Here is an 18916-nt window from a genome sequence, read left to right on the forward strand (position 1 = left end):
AAGCATAAAGGAATAACTGATTTTTGAACAATACTCATGTTATTTTAGAAAACAATATCAGTCTCGAAATGAAAAAAAATGCATTAGAAGATAATGATTAATAGATGTGAGGACAGTAACATGATCAGCGGTGGAAGTGTTGGTTCCATCTGCGCAGCTGTTAATGTGTATGACCGTCCCTTAGGATTAGTATCCAATCAGTTTCATTGCAGCTTTCCTCTGCATTAATCTAGGATGATTCAGTCAAGCTTTCTGCTTTGCAGAGCAATTTACGTCTCTTCATCACAGCACTATCAATGATACATTTCAAGCCGCAGAAACACTGAGGTTTTTCAAGTACTGTTCAGTGGGTGATGCCACTCATTAAACAACTATAGAGATATGAGGTATATAATGTCATCGGACATACAGAAAGGCCAATGATACAGTGTTTAAAAAAAAAGTGGTATAAAAGGCTGCTGGATTTTGGAGGTTGGATTTTGATTTTGGTTTTCCCATTAAACACTGCTATTGGATCTCCCGTTTCCTGTGTGCATTCGTAACAACAACAGGATATGAAGTGTAACCTTTAAGATATTTTGACTAGTTCAAAGATCAACATGGCAATTTCTCTCAACAATCTTAAAATTTTGTCAATAGCCCAAAGGTATGAATCACACATCATCAAACAAGCTCTTAGTTTATACCTTGGATTATATAATGCATGTTAAAAGCAGATCAATTGATTTTACGGTTACTAAGCCTCAGATTACTTTGCAGTGCAGCCAGGAGCAAACTCTAATTACACCAAATAGTAAATCATCCAAATTATTGAATTTGTATTGATATTTACATTTTAAGGCCTATACTCAATCATGGCACAATTAAATCACTGTAAAAAAAAATAAAAATAAATAAAATAAAAAAGAAATCACCAGAAATCACCAGAAAAAATACAGTGACAATATTTAAGATGCAAACATATATGTGATATACACTCACCTAAAGGATTATTAGGAGCACCTGTTCAATTTCTCATTAATGCAATTATCTAATCAACCAATCACATGGCAGTTGCTTCAATGCATTTAGGGGTGTGGTCCTGGTCAAGACAATCTCCTGAACTCCAAACTGAATGTCAGAATGGGAAAGAAAGGTGATTTAAGCAATTTTGAACGTGGCATAGTTGTTGGTTCCAGACGGGCCGGTCTGAGTTTTTCACAATCTGCTCAGTTACTGGGATTTTCACACACAAGCATTTCTGGGGTTTACAAAGAATGGTGTGAAAAGGGAAAAACATCTGCAGCAAAGCCACAACACACACAACCTTGAGGCGGATGGGCTACAACAGCAGAAGACCCCACCGGGTACCACTCATCTCCACTACAAATAGGAAAAAGAGGCTACAATTTGCACGAGCCCTCCAAAATTAGACAGTTGAAGACTGGAAAATGTCTCGATTTCTGAGTTTCGATTCTTGATTTCTGTTGAGACATTCAGATGAGCGTCAGAGTAAGAGTCAGAATTTTGCGTAAACAGAATGAGAACATGGATCCATCATGCCTTGTTACCACTGTGCAGGCTGGTGGTGGTGGTGTAATGGTGTGGGGGATGTTTTCTTGGCACATTTTAGGCCCCTTAGTGACAATTGGTCATCGTTTAAATGCCACGGCGTACCTGAGCATTGTTTCTGACCATGTCCATCCCTTTATGACCACCATGTACCCATCCTCTGATGGCTACTTCCAGCAGGATAATGCACCATGTCACAAAGCTCGAATCATTTCAAATTGGTTTCATGAACATGAATGAGTTCACTGTACTAAAATGGCCCCAACAGTCACCAGATCTCAATCCAATAGAGCATCTTTGGGATGTGGTGGAACGGGAGCTTCGTGCCCTGGATGTGCATCCCACAAATCTCCATCAACTGCAAGATGCTATCCTATCAATATGGGCCAACATTTCAAAAGAATGCTTTCAGGACCTTATTGAATCAATGCCACGTAGAATTAAGGCAGTTCTGAAGGCGAAAGGGGGTCAAACACAGTATTAGTATGGTGTTCCTAATAATCCTTTAGGTGAATGTACGTATAATGCTAGCTATTTGAACCAAGTCTTTTCTTTTCTTTTAAATTTACTGATAATCACCAATATAATACAGGTGTCACAATAGAAAGCCACATGATGAATCAGAGCTGCCAGTGAACAAAATAAATTTAACAAGATTAAAGAAAATGTAGTACAAAAAAAAAAAAATTGTACATTACCGATAACAAAAGTAAAAAGAAACAAAACTGTATATATTGAGAGAGACTTCTGAGAATGACCTTTTACTGTTTTTCATTGTAAATTGTACAGTAATTATCTGCTTTTTACTTCCAGAAAAATGTATAAACATTTCTTATACCGTAAAGCCAGACTAAAACTGGTGTGACAGTTTTCATGAACAGTCTGGAAAACTGCTGACAAGTCAACTACACTGCAGCTCAAACAAAACTTTCAATATCTTTTTGTTGTTGTTGTTGTTGTTGTTGTTCTTTAACATTTGAATACTGAGCAGTAAATATAATGTGCAAAGTGTTGTCAACATCAGTTTTTCATGCCCATAACCCATTCCCCCATCATAAATACAAGCAGCAGGTGTAGACATCAAAGACAAACTAAATGAGAAACAGCTGTAATACACAACATAGCAACACAGCAACAGATGCACATAGTTCATATTAATGTTCAACACCTCATGACTGACAAATCTACTATGTTGGCAAGTGTCAAATTGTCTGACAAGAAGCTTTAAAAATCTGACCAAACTAAAGCTCATAACATCACTAACAATTTCTGGTTTTGTTGCCAGCATGCCAGCATTTTACTAGGTTATGCAATATTCTCATAACAAAGACACATACAGAGAAGTTTGGTGCCAGACAGGGCATTAATTAAAAGGGATCCTTTAAAAACATATTTACATATGACCTACATCTCTGACACTACTACACCACCAACAATCTGGATACATTATTGGAGTCCACAGAGAAATAGTACACAGCATCAGAATGTGCATACTAAAATCTCAGCATTTATAACAAGATTCTTCATGCTTTTCTCTGCACTTCTGCTGATTGCTGCATCAGATCTCTCATGGAGACTCATGCTGATGTCACTGCATTTAAAAGTGCAAGAAAGGCAACAGACAAACCCCTGTCCTCTGAAAATTCCACAGTACGTGACAGATCATATCAATAAAGTCCTCTATATCAAGCCCAAGCTGTGCAGAGGTGAACACGAAAGAATGATTTGGTAAAACTCATGTAGCACTAATTGTGTATTTCTAGTCTGGAGGGTAAATCTTTCTGACTTCCCTTCATAAATGTCACTGTTATCATGGAATGATAATGAAATATGTAGAAAGACTATGTTTTGAAGGTTGCGCAAGTGTCTATTTATCGAAATAAAAAAAGGAAAGAATTCAGAAAAAGAGAAAGATAAAAAAGGGCAAAAGCAGACGCAAACACAAATTATTGCCTGAATAGTTCAAAGGGTTTAAACTCCTCCATTAAGCATTTGTGTAGACCTCTTTTCTAAGCTATTCTAAAGCTGGAATCTGCAGCTTAAGGAAATAAAGCTGAAATAAAATAAAATATAAATATTAGTTTAAAAAAATTAAAAAAAAAAAAAAATCTTAAGGTCTGTTCTCACAAACGACAGACAATTTAAAAACTGTGAAGAACTCTTTTCCAAGCTTCTTTATCGACTGAAGAAAGGAGGATTGGTGGAAAGGAATGTGTAAATGTTCTGTATTCATTATCAGTATTTATTATACAGAAGGCAAACAATACCCAGGTGACACACTGCATCTGCTGAGATTCTGATTCAGTGTGCAACCAGCAGGCCATCTACTATCCCATGAGTCTATAAAAGCTGCAGAGCTTCAAATTTGGAAAAAGTGATATAAAAAAAATGGTGGTATGGGAATTTGGATGAAACCAGAATACCCATGCGGTTTTTACTGGTCCAGGACACAATGTGAAGACATTATATGCCTGGATGGATCTCATCAATTGAACTGAACATTTGTTCGAAAGATCAACCACAAGAACATACTTAAAACCCAGCAGTGTCCTTACATTTGCATGCATATAAACAAGCCAGCACACATAAAGAAGTGCTTGTTTGTTTGTGAAAGAAGTGCAAGGCTGCATGTATTTGATTAAAAATACAGTTAAAACAGTAATATTGTAAAATGTAATTGCTGTGATGGCAAAGGTGAATTTTCAGCAGCCATTACTCCAGTCTTCAGTGTCACATGATCCCTCAGAAAATCATTTTAATATGCTGATTAGGTGCTCCAGAAACATTCCTGTTATATCTGTTGAAAGCTGTTGTGCTGCTTAATATTTTTGTGGAAAATGTGATACTTTTTTTTGAAAAGTTTAAAATAGACATTTAAGTTGATGCATTAATTAACAATGAGTTAATAATAATATGAAGAATACGTTTAAGAATTCTTATCATTGAATGCATTTATACTTTCTGGATAAATGTATGAATTTCTTTAAAAAAAAATAATAATAATAATAAAATAAAATAAAAATCTTACTGATAAACATTCTTGCTCTCTTTCCATGCAATGAATGTACACGGGGAACAGAAATTGATGGTCCGTAAAACTCATGCATTACATTTCAAGACCTCAAAAGTCATATGAAGTGTGAATAAATCATCATTCTCTGAAAATCTTGCTTGACAGTTATGGTCATCGTTCACTTATTGTACACTCTTAAAAATAATGGTTCTTTATTGGCTTCTGGTTCCATAAAGAACCTATAACATTCATGGAAATTTCTTTGAGGAACCCAAAATGTTATTTTATATCAGAGAAAAGACAAAGTCTTGTGGCCAAGATAAACTGTTGCTACATCTACGTGGTCACATCCATTGGACCCTCAGGGATTTCCTCACATGAAAACACAATAGCATTCAAAATCCGGTCAACTTTTGTTATTCTGATACAAATCTAAGTATCAATTTATGAAAACAAGAGATCCGTGGAAAAGCCAATATACAACCACAATTTGCTTGTCAGATGACTTTCCTTTGAGCAGTTCTTTTTTTCCACATTTGAGGAATACATCTAAAGGGCAGGCGCAGGCTGCAAATGTTATCAGCCATTGTTTCCATCTCCGTTCTGTGAGAAATGTCCTTCAGCAGAAAACAATGGACAAGGAATCGCCCCCACAGAACCTCAAATGTGAACCCCCAAGAGACCTCACTATGCCAAATTCCATAACCACCACAACAAGCTCTCTCATGCCCACCACTTCAGACATCCAAGAAACTAAGAAACATACAATACAACCATTTTAGTGTAACAGCAATAGTCAAGAGACTATCTGGTGGATCCACAGTACCTCAATATGTCTTTCTAGAGACTGTTTCCACGAAGGGCCTGTTTCAGAGCTCTACCAGATCATGGAATTACAGTCAATGGTGCAAAAAAGCCCACATTACTGATCACAAGAGCAAAAACATGACCATTTATCTCTCTAGTAAATGTCTCCTCGGTTAGATGCTACTTTAAAGGTCCACAGATGGGAATAATCAAATAAATAAATGAACACATAAATCAACATATATAATATATAAATAATATACAAATGTATAACTTAAAGCAACAAATACATTGGCCTACATCACAATAAATGATGTCATGGCTTCTGGCCAGCTGTTATGGATAAAAAACTAAAAAAAAAAAAAATTTTTAAAGGATTTGACCTGAAACAACACAGGACCAGCAAAATCACATAGAAAGGCTTGATATTTCTGCAAACCCCATAGTGATGGTAAACTTGCACACTCCTGGGTGGCCCTTAGGTCACATGTTTAATGTACCTCTGCATTCCTGAGAATATCAAACAGCCTGTAGGCTCTCAGGGAGACATTACATGTGAAAAGGCAGTGGGCCAGTTATACAAAGACTTGCAAGGGGGTTGATAATTTCACCATTTTTAGAGGAATTTTTAGGTCAGGTCAACTATGAGAATGTAAAGGCAATTTTGTAAAGGCAGCATGCCCTTGGTGGAGACCACCAGTATTGCACAACACACATTAGGCTGCGCAGTTAGCTAAATAAATTATTCACAGATTACAACACATGTTTTGATATACTTGTGATCTGCAAATCTATAATAAACTAATAAACAATGACTAATAAAGAAAATGTTTGCTTTTTTAATGATTCACCTGAATGACTGGGACCTAAAGACTGGGACCCCAAACTTGGCAGGATGATCTCAGTCATCAACTGCTACTCAGACACGCATCGTCCATCTCTAGGTAGTGCTATAATAAGGCAATTTGCATTTTGGATCATAACTTTTAAAGTTTTCACACCCATTTTTGAATTTTTTCTTGGTCTGATCTTAACCAGATTATGCAGACAGCAGCTAGTGATAAGAAATACTTGTCAAAAGAATTTGGATTTGTCAAATCATTGTAAAATTATTAGTGAACCAAATGCCTGGTGTTGCTCATTTTTCATGAATTGACCTATATCTTCTGAATGCAATCTCAAACTATAACAAAATGTGATGCAAATTGACCTAGGATATTTTTCAGAAGCACACCAAGTCACATTTGGATATATCTGTTAAATAAGATATATCAGTTTCCATTAGTTTGAATGATAAATAAATGCCTAGAACAATTCATTTGTAGGTGCACATGTACATGTGCACAACTCTGGTGCACTGGTAATATAGTTTTATATCATTAGTTTACTAGTAGCCTAGTTTACCTCCTCTGTTGAAATGCTAATAGAATTTATTTTAAATTTTATGGATCCCAATAATATTGAAAACATATTTGTTAAGTTTCTAGACATGAATAAATATGTTGCTTTTATTTTTGCATTTACTTGTTCGTAATTTTATTTTATTTATTTTTTTATATTATTTGTTCAATTGAATTAATTTCTTTTAGAATGATATGTATTATAATATTTATATAAATATGTTTATTTAATGTTATTGTATGAATATAAAAAAAACACTGCAAGCATAAACTGCAAGCATACAAGTAATTACACAAATAGCTCAACTAACAATTTGTTCTGTGTAGTATTTCTCCATTGCAGTAGCTATATTACATATTCTAATTTGTCAAAAAATTACATGGTTTATTTGAAAAAAAAAAAAATAATTCTGTTTGCTTTTTGGTTAAATTCCCCAAAACATGGCATTTTAGGGTTTAAAAAAAAGGGGTCAACAAAATAGCACCTTGCCGGTGTCCTTCAGAGTTTAGCTCCAACATTAGCTGGTTCAGGGCTCGTATTCACAAAACCTTTTATCTTACCACTAAGAATTCTCCTAAATCACAGTAAAAAAACAACAACAACAAAACAAACGGTGTGTTTGATTAGGGTTGGAGCTAAACTCTGAAGGACAATGGCCCTCCAGGAGTCAGGACTGAGTTTGGTGACCCCTGGTTTACACAAATAAATCCATTTAACCCTCTATGGTACGGAGTTGCCATATGGCAATAATTAATTTATACCCATTTATTTGTTATTATGAAAAAAACTATGATATATCAAATTATGGAAAGTAAAAGGGTAGGCCTTAAGGTATCCAGTAAGGTATCCACACATATGATAAAAGGCAAATTGTGTACTAGAACAGGCTCTCATAGGTTGTTTGAAAAACACTATTTTACATATATTTTACATTATCACAACCCCTCTAACCCCTGTCTGGCATGAACGTCTCAAATAGTTCCTGTATCAAATGAAGGCCTGCCTTCTGAAATATGAAATGTGCTGTGATTGGCAGCACTTGACGCCTGGTCGGGAAATGTCATGCCCTTTACCATAGCCAACTGCGAGCTTCAGTGTAAATATTCAATAAATAAATTAAAAAAAGTAAATAAAAGTCAAATAAATTTGAGCGCGATTTAAATCTGGATGATTGTAACCACTCTAAGTTCATCTGCCTTGGGAAATCTAGTGCTTCTCCGACATAGTGATAACACTCATTGCCTTCTCTATTGCTGCTCAACCAGGTGTCATCCCATTCGTTAATATTTGTGATATCACAAATCTCGGAAAAGATGCGTTGTAGTCGTTCATTGTAGTTTTTAAAGTAAAACACTGTAAACTTTCCCTCACATCCAAAAACACACTTATTTGGAGACATTCTCGAACAAACCCTGCAGCGCTGCCGACGGTCTTGCTCTACTCTGGTAAACATTTGCGCAGGCACGCTTTTATGAGAAATGCTCATATAAGGAGTTCAACCATGGTCTACGTCATTAGATCCATGAAAAAAAAAAAAAAAAACTTGTACCAACCCAGAAGTAAGATTTTCAGCACAGAAATTCTCTGTCATTAGTCCAAATTATTATTATTATTTTTCAACTTTGGCCACAGTTAGCATTAGAATCCACCTCTTTAACATTGTGAACAACTCTGAATACATGAAACACCATTGTAGACCCCTTTAAAAAGTGATTTCTGTTTAATAAAATATCTCATTTTGAAGTGGGCTTTTTTGTAACTTGCAGATCTGTTTTATGCTCAACCAACAACATTACAGACTAACTAAATTTGAAAAAGTAAAAAAAAAAAGAAAGAAAAAAACGTAATAGGACCCCTTTAAGAGAGAGTTATTTCCTTTTTGTTTTGTGGGGTACATGCCTTAATTAAGGGAATATGACACCCCTCCCCCATCTATGCTCAATAATCTCCACACTGAAGGAACTGACCGTCTATAATGATATATTTTTTCTTCTTCTTCTTTTTTTGTCAGGTTTAACTTACAGGTGAATAATATTTGGACTCTCCAAAGCATATCCAATTTGTTTTTGTAGAAACTGATTGACAGTAAGCAATTCGTGTTGCTACAGTCAATTTAGCTACAGTTTAGAAAATGCATTGCTTAATTAATCAACCTAAATGTGTTAAGTATAAATACATGCACAGTGACCGTAGCATCTGATTCTGTTGCGCCTGAAACAAGCAGGAAAGCGCGCTGCATGCGAAATAAAGAGGAGCCTTTCTACATGGCAGCTGGAATATCGAAGAGATCTCGACCAGCTGAGCTCACCGTTTCTGGGTCGCTGCAAATGAGCCAGACAGCATCGCGAAACAGCCGAGCCTGAGCTACTGAGCAGCACTGCGGACGCGCAAGCTCTAGCAGCCCAGCGTCACGAGCGCAGTGCTGCACTACGGCACGGGTAAACGCATCGCTCCCTTCTCGAGGCTCTCTGCCAGATTGACACGCTGCTCGACATTACGACAACCCAGCAGGGAGGTAAACTGAAACTGCACAGCCAAGCGCGAGATGAGATGATTTGTGCTACGAGACATGGGCTGCCCGCCTAGACAGCATTTAGGTGTCTATGATGGCCAGAAATGCTGTCAAGGTGGCAAGATTACTATAAAAACAACCAAGGTCTGCAATCAAAGATGTAGTCCAATCTTATAATATTGTATTATTACTAGAAGAACAGCACATAATAGAACTGCCTCAAATGCGCTACAAGAAATGAAAAGGGTGGTTTTAAGGGATGTTGGGTGGGATATATAAAAGTGTGCTGCATTTTCCAAAGGTAAACAAGAGAAAAGTTGAATAATGGAGCTGACAGACATGGAATGTATCACCTCACATCACTTACCTCAGTCTCTGGGGGGCACTGCAGAGGTGAGGCAGACCTTCAAGGAAATCCAGCACAGTAAGGAAGCCGCAACCAGCTGCAACGGAGGCACTCCTCACTCCCCTAAAAACACACACATACACACACACACTCAGCCTCGGAGGCTGGGATATGGTTGTTACTGAGGTTTGTGGAAGGGGACGGCAGAAGGCTCTCATAACAAGCGCTATACTGTGAGTCTGAACACACCCCCTACCGCAGAGCTCATCCAATGGCAGTCAGAGGGTCAGACACAAAAACACACAGCAGCAGCCAACACCCCCCATCTAGCTTCTCCATCACATTCAAATGCTTGAGGATTAAAGTAGAACAGCTGGCTGATAAAAGATTAAACTGGTGTTTAAGCACTTTGCCTATATGTATTCTACTTGAGCTCTGCCTCAAGTGCTGACATCCTCTGTGTGTGAGCCTGGAGTGTATCGCGTGTCACTGACACAGGCTTGGAGTGGTAAAGTGATTTAAAAAACAGAACACAGCTCAGCTCAGTTGGAGCTGAAAAGAGTGCAGGACATGCCTCTCATTCTTTGAACTCGCTGGTCTATTTCTCAGCATTTCCAGATTTAAAAGATCCTTCCCATGGCTGATTTTCCTCCGACAGAGACTGCATGGATTCACGGTTAACACTGTAGGGGGGTGAAAAGAGGTGGATTTCCTCTACATTCACAGATACAAGTACACAGTTATACAATAGTTTATGTTTGGTTTATAGTTGGTTTATAATCCTGGGAGACCAGGATTGTCACAATCCAGTGAATATTTATTATATTTTATTAATGCATAATACATATGCACGAAATTAATGTATATATATTCTTGTAGTTTCTGTCTGTAAATTTAAATGCAAATACAATGAAAAAAAAAATAAGACAAAAAAGCCAAGCCATTGTTTTTGGCCACCCGAATATTGTAAAAAAAATGAATGCATTCTACTGTGGTTACTGATGTATAACCTTTTTGACAACTACCCTGAGTCTCTTATACATAAAGGTGCATTCAAACACACAAACACACACTCACAAAGAAATAATGTTCTAAGTAAGTAGATCCAAATGATCAGCAGATGCTGATTTGATCTGACTTGCAAGCACATCTGTAGATTAGATGCCTCGGTACAATATGTGCATGAGCAGGACAAATGAGATTCCACTGCAATGACAGCTGTGTCCAGTTGTGTAATCTGCTTCACTCCATAGAGATCTATACACACGATTTTCTTTCATCATTGTTATGCATACAGTAGTATGACCTCTTACATTAACCTCAATTATTAATTTGTTACACTTTCGATTTTAATTCATACACATTTTAAAATACAATCTCAATATTGGGGGGAAAATTGAGTGGGGAAAAAATAGAACAAGGCCTATTTCGAATATGAGAATATGAGAACCCTGCAGGATAGGGGCTATCTGAACAGCATCCTTCAGGTATACTGTTCAACTTACTGTTCATGTATTGTTTATGACACTGTTCTTAAGGCAGGACACCGCAAGTGAATAGGGCGAAATTTTAACCAATATATAAAATCATAATGAATGAATAAGTTATTTAGCATTACAGGGTTTCTGAAATGTTATGTACAAATATGTAAATTGTCCAATATCTGATTAAATATGCACTCATTTGTACTTTAAAATAAATAAAGTACTTATAGATCAGAGGTGTTCAAACTTGGTCCTGGAGGGCCAGTGTCCTGCAGAGTTTAGCTCCAACTTGCCTCAGTACACCTGCCTGGAGGTTTCTAGCATGCCTAGACCTTGATTAGCTGGAATAGGTGTGTCTAAGTGTCTTTGGAACTGAACCCTGCAGGACACCGGCAATCCAGGAGCAGGACTAGATGTGGACCACCCATACACTGTTCATGATGTCCATCTGCTGGTGAACTATGAGAAATACTTCTTGCACATTTAATTATAAATAAATACAACTCTATGAAACTATTTTCATATTTTTATTTTGATATTATTTTAGAGGGGAAAAAAGAAAACGGGAATTCAATGTTTATTATTATTATTGTGTTTATTTTTTATGTTTTAGCTACGAATTATGTTGTAGTTTCTGGCATGCAAGTTTTTACATTTGTCATCACTAATAACAGTGCAGCCTTATATCTAGCCTATATGATTTCTCTATTATAGATCAGTGGTCCTAAACAACATAAAATAAACATATATCTCGTTCTCGGTCTGCGTCATTTAATCAATACTTTGAGACAATTTTAAAGACATGTATACTTCGGATGAATTAAAATATATATTATATATATATATATATTTGCACTTTAAAATATTTTAACAAAATAATCTATTTATTTATAAGAAAATGACCATCTACGCTTCCACAAGATCCGTTGTCCAAACAAGACTGTTTCCTGTGAAGCTCCTTATTTTACGCTGATCCAGATTCAGCGTTCTATTCACAAACCCAAACCGCAAGGAGTTTACAAGCCCACACTTTACTGATCTCAGATCGTTTTAAAATGGCAGTTTGCACGTATATCAGAGGGCGTAGTTGTCCAAAATTATGCCAACATTAATAAATTGATTTTTATTCATAGTTTTGAAAAAACAATATTTTATTAAACTAAAAAATACGTATTTAATCAAACAGTTCATGGCACTGATCATTCTTTAATTTCACACAGTTTATTCTACCACGTCCTTTTGTTCAGGCAGTAGCGGAGGAATCTCAGTCGCGGAAAAAGCGCCAAGTTCTACAGCAGGCGCGGTTGTCAAGTTTGTGTGTATTTAAACCGAAACTGCGTACTTGGGATTGTATTTTTCGAAAATGTAACGCGTGCATAATAAGACTTGTCAGGTAAGACCATTAAATGTAGATTTTTTATTTATTTATTTCGTGACTCCAAAGTACTCTTGATGAAATAAACGCGCGTGTTGTGTGGGCTGGGCGGCTAACGTTACTCAATTAGCTACGCTGCTATGTATGTGCCTTAATGCATATGAATAAAATAAATAAACTAAGAGTCTCGAGATCATATGACGCGAGTATTCAAGATATTATACATATACATAAAAGGTTGGTAGTTAAAGTCATATTCGTAGCAGAACACGCTTCTTTTACTTTCTAGGGCAAATTGAGCTCAAGGCTTTCACGCGGTACGTGGCTGATCGTAAATGTTTTTATTGAGTTTGTTTCGTTTTCTGACGTTTGCTTTGGTTTCTCTTTCATCTTCTATAGCGAATAGTCAAAATGCCCGTGTTGCATAGTGAAGGTGGAGTGGTGGCTGCAGTTGGCAGTCCTGTGAAGAAGAGCAAACTCTCTCTGAGGTTCTTCCAGAAGAAGGACACCAAACGAGCCCTGGACTTCTCAGAGGCCCCGGCAGAAGACACCAGTACCGCAGAACCAGAAGAGACTACGAAGTATGAAATGTTGTTGTTGGGCTATCAAATACAGCTTGTATTTCAAAACACCATATTATTATTTTTTTCCCTAATTGTTCTCACTTGTCCCCGATAAGTCATGACCAGGTTGTGCCAGTGCCTTGCCCATCATCTCCTCTTACTTGTGAGAAGTGTGAAAGCCTGGTACCCTTCGTTGGGCTTAACAATTTGGGGAACACCTGCTATCTGAACAGCATCCTTCAGGTATACTGTTCAACTTACTGTTCATGTATTGTTTATGACTGACACTGTTCTTAAGGCAGGACACCGCAAGTGAATAGAGCAAAATTTTAACCAATATATAAAATAATAATGAATGAATCATGTAGCATTACAGGTTTTCTGAAATGTTATGTACAAATATGTAAATTGTCCAATATCTGATTAAATATGCACTCATTTACATTCATATCCAGAACATAAATCTGTTAAAATTGTTCAGTTTAATTTTGTTTACATAAAGAATTTTATAGAGGGTATTTTTTTTTTCATTTATAATCCATAAAAATACTAGAAATCAAACGGCACATACACACACATATAAATATATATGTATATGTATGTACATACACAAAAAAAACATTACAGTAGTTTGGATCCGATTAAATTTTTAATAGGTTTAAATGTTTTACCCTTCTTACATTTGCAGGTTTTATATTACTGTCCTGGTTTTAAAGAGGCCATCAAATCGTTGTGTCTGTTGGCTAAGCTGAAAGACAAACAGCAAGAAGATGGTGCCAAAAATGAGGTTGGTAAATTTAATCTTTTAAGAAGTGTTTACCCTTAACATTGCTTATGTATGTAAATAAATATATTAGTACTAATTTGAGCTTTTGTCTTCAGGTAAAATATTTAGGATATATATATATATATATATATATATATATATATATATATATATATATATATATATATATATATATATATATATATATATTAGGGGTGTAACGATACGCGTATTCGTATTGAACCGTTCGGTACGACGCTTTCGGTTCGGTACGCATTATGTATACCGAACGGTTCGTTGGAGTATTTAATTATATTTGAAAAAAAAAAAAAAAAAAAGAGAGAGAGAGAGAAATATAATGATATGCGTTCAACAAGGTAGCCCAATAACCCAAACAACGTAACAGGCAACGCCCCTGACACTCCCGAAGAAGAAAAAAACACCATCTTATATGTTTATGTTAGGCTACTCAGCAGGCGCTCGCTCACTCAGTACGTGCTGAAGGCTCGTTGCAAAATAGCCAATGCGTTTAACAGACTAGAAATGAGAAGATCCTCCAATAACCAACAGGTCTGGTGTTTGGGTGCACTTTGGATTCCCTTTAAGCTATAATGGTGATGGCAAGAGAGTGGTTTCCTTTCCAAAGCGCTCGGGCAGAAGCGCTCATGAGGCGTCTGTCTTTGCTAAGCAACAATGACGTGCTCTCTCCATGAGACGCGGAAATTTCAGCGAAGGATAAATGGATTTGCAGCTCTAAAAATCGCTTGCAGTAGCTCTGCAACTAAATTTATTTCAAAATTGCAATCCATATACAACTATGATCAGCTGATCCTTCATCTTGGCTGAGCTCTCAACGTTGTTACGGGAAAGGATGAAGCTGATTGGTTGGTTCTTGTCACATGACCCGCGGTGCGCTTGCGGCATTCTGAAAAGTTGAGATGTTTTTACATTTTGCTGTATCTAAAACGTATCGAACCTAACCGAACCGAACCGTGACATCAGTGTATCGTATCGAACCGAACCGTGAATTTTGTGAACCGTTACACCCCTAATATATATATATATATATATGGGTTAAAAATCGTAATAACAGGCAGTAAAATTCTTAAATGAAAAATAGGAAATATAAGTCCCCTCCTTTATGTGAGATATTTTTTCCTTTATTATAATTGATTACATGTTTTTATGTTATCAGGGGGACACTGGTGAGAACACACTACCTGTTCCCATGGAGCTGCTGGGTAGTTTCCACAGCCTCATCTCTTCTGTGGAACAGTTGCAATCCAGCTTCCTGCTTAACCCGGAAAAATACAGTGACGGAGAACTTGCCACACCACCTCGAAAGCTGCTTAACACACTCAGGTAATGCTGTGGGCCAGAACATCATTCAGGAACATTTTAACCTCTCAGGGAGTTTTTAAGCATTTTTTTTCATGAGTTTTGTGAGTTTCCAAACAAATCTGTATGATCTCTCCATTGCAGGCAGCTTAATCCAATGTATGAGGGTTACTTGCAGCATGATGCACAGGAGGTGCTGCAGTGCATCCTTGCTAACATCCAGGAGGCCTGTGACAATATCAAAAAAGAGCAAACAGACAACACGATAAGCAATGGAATGGGGGATCCCACCCATGAGGATGATGGGAGCTCTGATGGCCAGTTGAGCGGAAAGAGAAAGAGTGACACGGAAGCAGGCAATGCTAAGAAAAAGCCAAAATCTCAAAGCAAATTAAAGAAAAATGAAGAGAACGTGCCTATGACCCGCTCAAAACGAAAGTCCTCCAGTGACATAACCACAGAGAGTTCTGACCAGAGAAATGGAACAGAAGAGCAAGAAAAAGAGCAAGAGAAGGACAGGGGGAGCACCACAGAGGAGGAGAAGAATGACAGTCCCCCAAAAGAGGTGGGCAAGAGGACAAGGAGAGGGAAGCTGGGCTGGTTGAAGCCATCTGGGAAGCAGCCTAGCATCTTCTCGAAGTTCCGCAGCATGGGACGAATTACTTCACATGTGGGAGGAAAAGGGGAGACCAAGGAGAAATCGGAGTGTAGTGTCCAAGAGAAGCTGCAGAAGGATACCTCTGAGAATGAGAGCAGGACTCAAGAAGATAAACAGAGTCTGGAAAAGAATAAAGGTAAATATCTTACACAATCAAAATTGGGACCAATTCCTAGCTGCTTTTTTTTTTTTTTTTTAATAAGTATTGGCAGATATTATAAATTAAACGATAGCAAATCAATAAACATTTAAATATTATATTTTGCAATATAATGTGTTCTATTAACTGGACAAATTGATCGTATGTATAATTTTGGAACTGAGATTGTAAATTATTGTAAATATATGGTGGTAAGGTGTAAACTGAGATTTTACAAAAGTTAACTGCAACGAACCAATGAGCATCAATGAAACATTTAGCTTTTAAAATGTTATTTATTTTTTGTAATTTGAATGGAGCCCCAGACATGATGTGGACAAAAATATATTTTTTGTGTCTAAAAATGAAGGATTTCTCCCCTAGTTTTAGTTAAATCGTGGCCACAAACAGAATTTGTTCCCACGGCCACACTCTACTAATTTGTTCTCGTTTTAATTAAAAACAATGGAACAAATTAGTACAATGTAGCCACAATTTACTAAAACGAGGGAGCAAATTCTTAATTTGGGACCACATATATATGTGTGTGTGTATGTATATGTGTATGTATATATAATATGTATGTGTTACGTGTGGGGCTCTCAATTTGTGATCAATAACTTCCATAACTAAAGAATTTGTCAACGTTGTGTAATTAGAGCAGTCAGGCCTGGATGTGCTGAAGTGGATGTTCCAGGGTCAGCTGGTGCTGCGGACACGCTGCCTGGAATGTGAGTGTTTCACAGAGCGGAGAGAGGACTTTCAAGACATCAGTGTACCTGTGCAAGAGGACGAGAACAGCTCCTCTGACTCCAGTTCTGAGAGTGAGTACATTGACAGTGTATGAATCCATCCGTGTTTGTCTATCAGTCAACACTTTAGGATGCTGGTTAGATACTTTTAGAACTGTATCCTCCTTTTTTAGTTTCTCCAGATCCCAAGCCTGAGCTGAAAACTCTAAAGTGGGCCATATCCCAATTTGCGTCTGTGGAGCGGATTGTGGGTCAAGATAAATATTTCTGTGAGACCTGTCATCACTACACAGAAGCTGAGAGAAGTCTTCTGTTTGACAAAACACCAGAAGTCATCACAATCCACCTGAAATGCTTTGCTGCCAATGGCTCCGAGTATGTATCTTCTTCTGATTTTAATGCTTCTTTCCGATCTTGGAACTATGGAAGCCCTGTAGGACACAGTAAATTGCCCCCCCCCCCCCCTACCCCTCATATATATATATATAAATAAAACAGAAACAAATCTGAAATAGCAACTTGAGACAATATTATTTTTCAGTCTTTTTAAAGTTAACAATGTGCATTAAGAAGTTGGTAAAATCATCTTCACTGTTTAGGATGGACCCTTATGCTGGCCTTTCCAAGGTGAATACTCCTCTGCAGACCCCACTCAAACTTTCCCTGCACGAGTGGTGCACTCAGCCTGATTCTCCAGACCAGAGTCATCACTATGAGCTCTTTGCCGTGGTCATGCACAGCGGAGTAACCATCAGCAGTGGTCACTACACCACTTACATCCGCATGATGGATCTCCATCGTACCACTCTCAGGCTTCAGTCTCAGGATGAAGAGCAAAACCGAGACCAAGAGGAAGACATCAAACCGAAGAAAGAAGAGGGACCTCAAACAGAGTATGATGACGGTGAGGTCTCTTTCAGCTTGTCTGGCAGAGGGCGAAATGTGGCTAGAGCGAGCGCAACAAGCATGTCCAGCAAATCAGGAAGCAAGAGGTGCTCTGAGGGTGTTGGGCTTTTAGGAGGACAGAGGAGCGTCACCAGTTATGAGCTCAGCAACAGCAGTCAAACCAACCCTGAGAAGGCTTCCAGCTTAGCCAGTCGTGCGGCAGGTTCTCTGCTTCAGAACGCAGTGAAGAAAGAGGAAGAGGAAGTTGAAGCTATGGGCGATGGGACCCAGGTGAATTTTGACCTCGCTCTGCGAAACCTTTTGGACTTTGAGGGAAAGTGGATGCTGTTTGATGACTCTGAAGTGAGACTCTTTGAAGAAGAGGACTTCCTCAGAGCCTGTTCCCCTGAGACGTGCTCCACATCTACACCCTACCTGCTCTTCTACAAGAGAATCTCTTAGTAAAAACAGCTGATTGGATATGGACACTCCACTCAATTACTAATTTTCACTGGTAAGACATGGACTATGAAAGTACATTTGCAGGTAACTGGAAAAGCAAGTCGAGATGTGTTTGTGTAACAAATGTCAGTCAGTGAAAAGCCGATGTGAATCTTTCAAGGCGATGACATTTTTTTTTTTTTAAATCTATTACTGTTTTTTTAGTACTTTACTTTCTCTTTGTGTTCAGTGAGTTCATGTCATCTGCTTTTCAGTGACCCTTATGCAAATGCAACTTGGCACTTATTGTAGTGCATATTACAGTTTTCCTATACTTTCAAGCATTCCATAGAAACTCTAAGATGATTTCTTGTGCACTGAAATTTTCTATATATTTTAAAAATCGTTTGGGTTTTGTCTCAAATATAAATTCACATTTTTGAGGTCCCTGTTTTGGAAGGTATTATTAATTGCTTACAAACCCAGAGATTTCACAGTGACCTCTTAATTTTTATTTTATTTTTTATACTAGAAGGCACAGGCAATGTGGTCTGTTCCCCCACTGCAGATCATTTGCACACAGATAATCAAATTTAGTTTGAAAGCTGGTCGGCCTCACAAGTGTATTAATTGCCTATTAATGACCACAGGGATAAAGTGACCTATTTTTCTAGATTAAAGTTTTATCAGCCATACCTCGGTCCAGTCTAAGAAGCTTTTCTTTCCCATCTTGTGAGAAGGCCCTGCCATTACATTGTGAACTCTATGAGCAATAAATAAGTAAATTCAAAATAATCTCTTACGTTCTGTTGTATATTTGGGACAGGGGAAATGTAAATATGTTTCTATTACACGGTAATGTAGATTCTTACCACATTAAAACAT

The 18916-nt window shown here is 37.5% G+C and overlaps 2 protein-coding genes across 4 annotated transcripts in view; one reads left to right on the forward strand and one right to left on the reverse strand.

The window, feature by feature from the left end:
* Nucleotides 1-9964, reverse strand: part of LOC113050553 (KN motif and ankyrin repeat domain-containing protein 4-like) — a 46531-nt gene extending 36567 nt beyond the window's left edge. Inside the window, exon 1 of one of the 3 annotated variants that reach the window (XM_026213599.1) lies at nucleotides 9652-9964. In XM_026213599.1, the coding sequence (XP_026069384.1) occupies nucleotides 9652-9848 (197 nt within the window). In that variant the 5' untranslated portion in view covers nucleotides 9849-9964. Of the gene's footprint in view, nucleotides 1-9080; nucleotides 9603-9651 lie in introns of those variants that run through there. The other 2 variants (XM_026213600.1, XM_026213601.1) reach the window with 2 other exon arrangements.
* A 2387-nt stretch (nucleotides 9965-12351) lies between these two features.
* On the forward strand, nucleotides 12352-18826 carry LOC113050555 (ubiquitin carboxyl-terminal hydrolase 1-like). Its single transcript, XM_026213614.1, has 9 exons — nucleotides 12352-12507; nucleotides 12889-13070; nucleotides 13169-13295; nucleotides 13741-13839; nucleotides 15014-15180; nucleotides 15301-15950; nucleotides 16613-16777; nucleotides 16879-17080; nucleotides 17305-18826. Exons 2-9 carry the CDS (start codon nucleotides 12901-12903, stop codon nucleotides 18050-18052), a joined length of 2328 nt encoding a protein of 775 aa, XP_026069399.1. The 5' UTR covers nucleotides 12352-12507; nucleotides 12889-12900; the 3' UTR covers nucleotides 18053-18826.
* The last annotated feature ends 90 nt before the right edge of the window (nucleotides 18827-18916 follow it).

The sequence above is a fragment of the Carassius auratus genome, chromosome 31, assembly GCF_003368295.1.
Source record: "Carassius auratus strain Wakin chromosome 31, ASM336829v1, whole genome shotgun sequence".
Classification (NCBI taxonomy): Eukaryota; Metazoa; Chordata; class Actinopteri; order Cypriniformes; family Cyprinidae; genus Carassius; species Carassius auratus.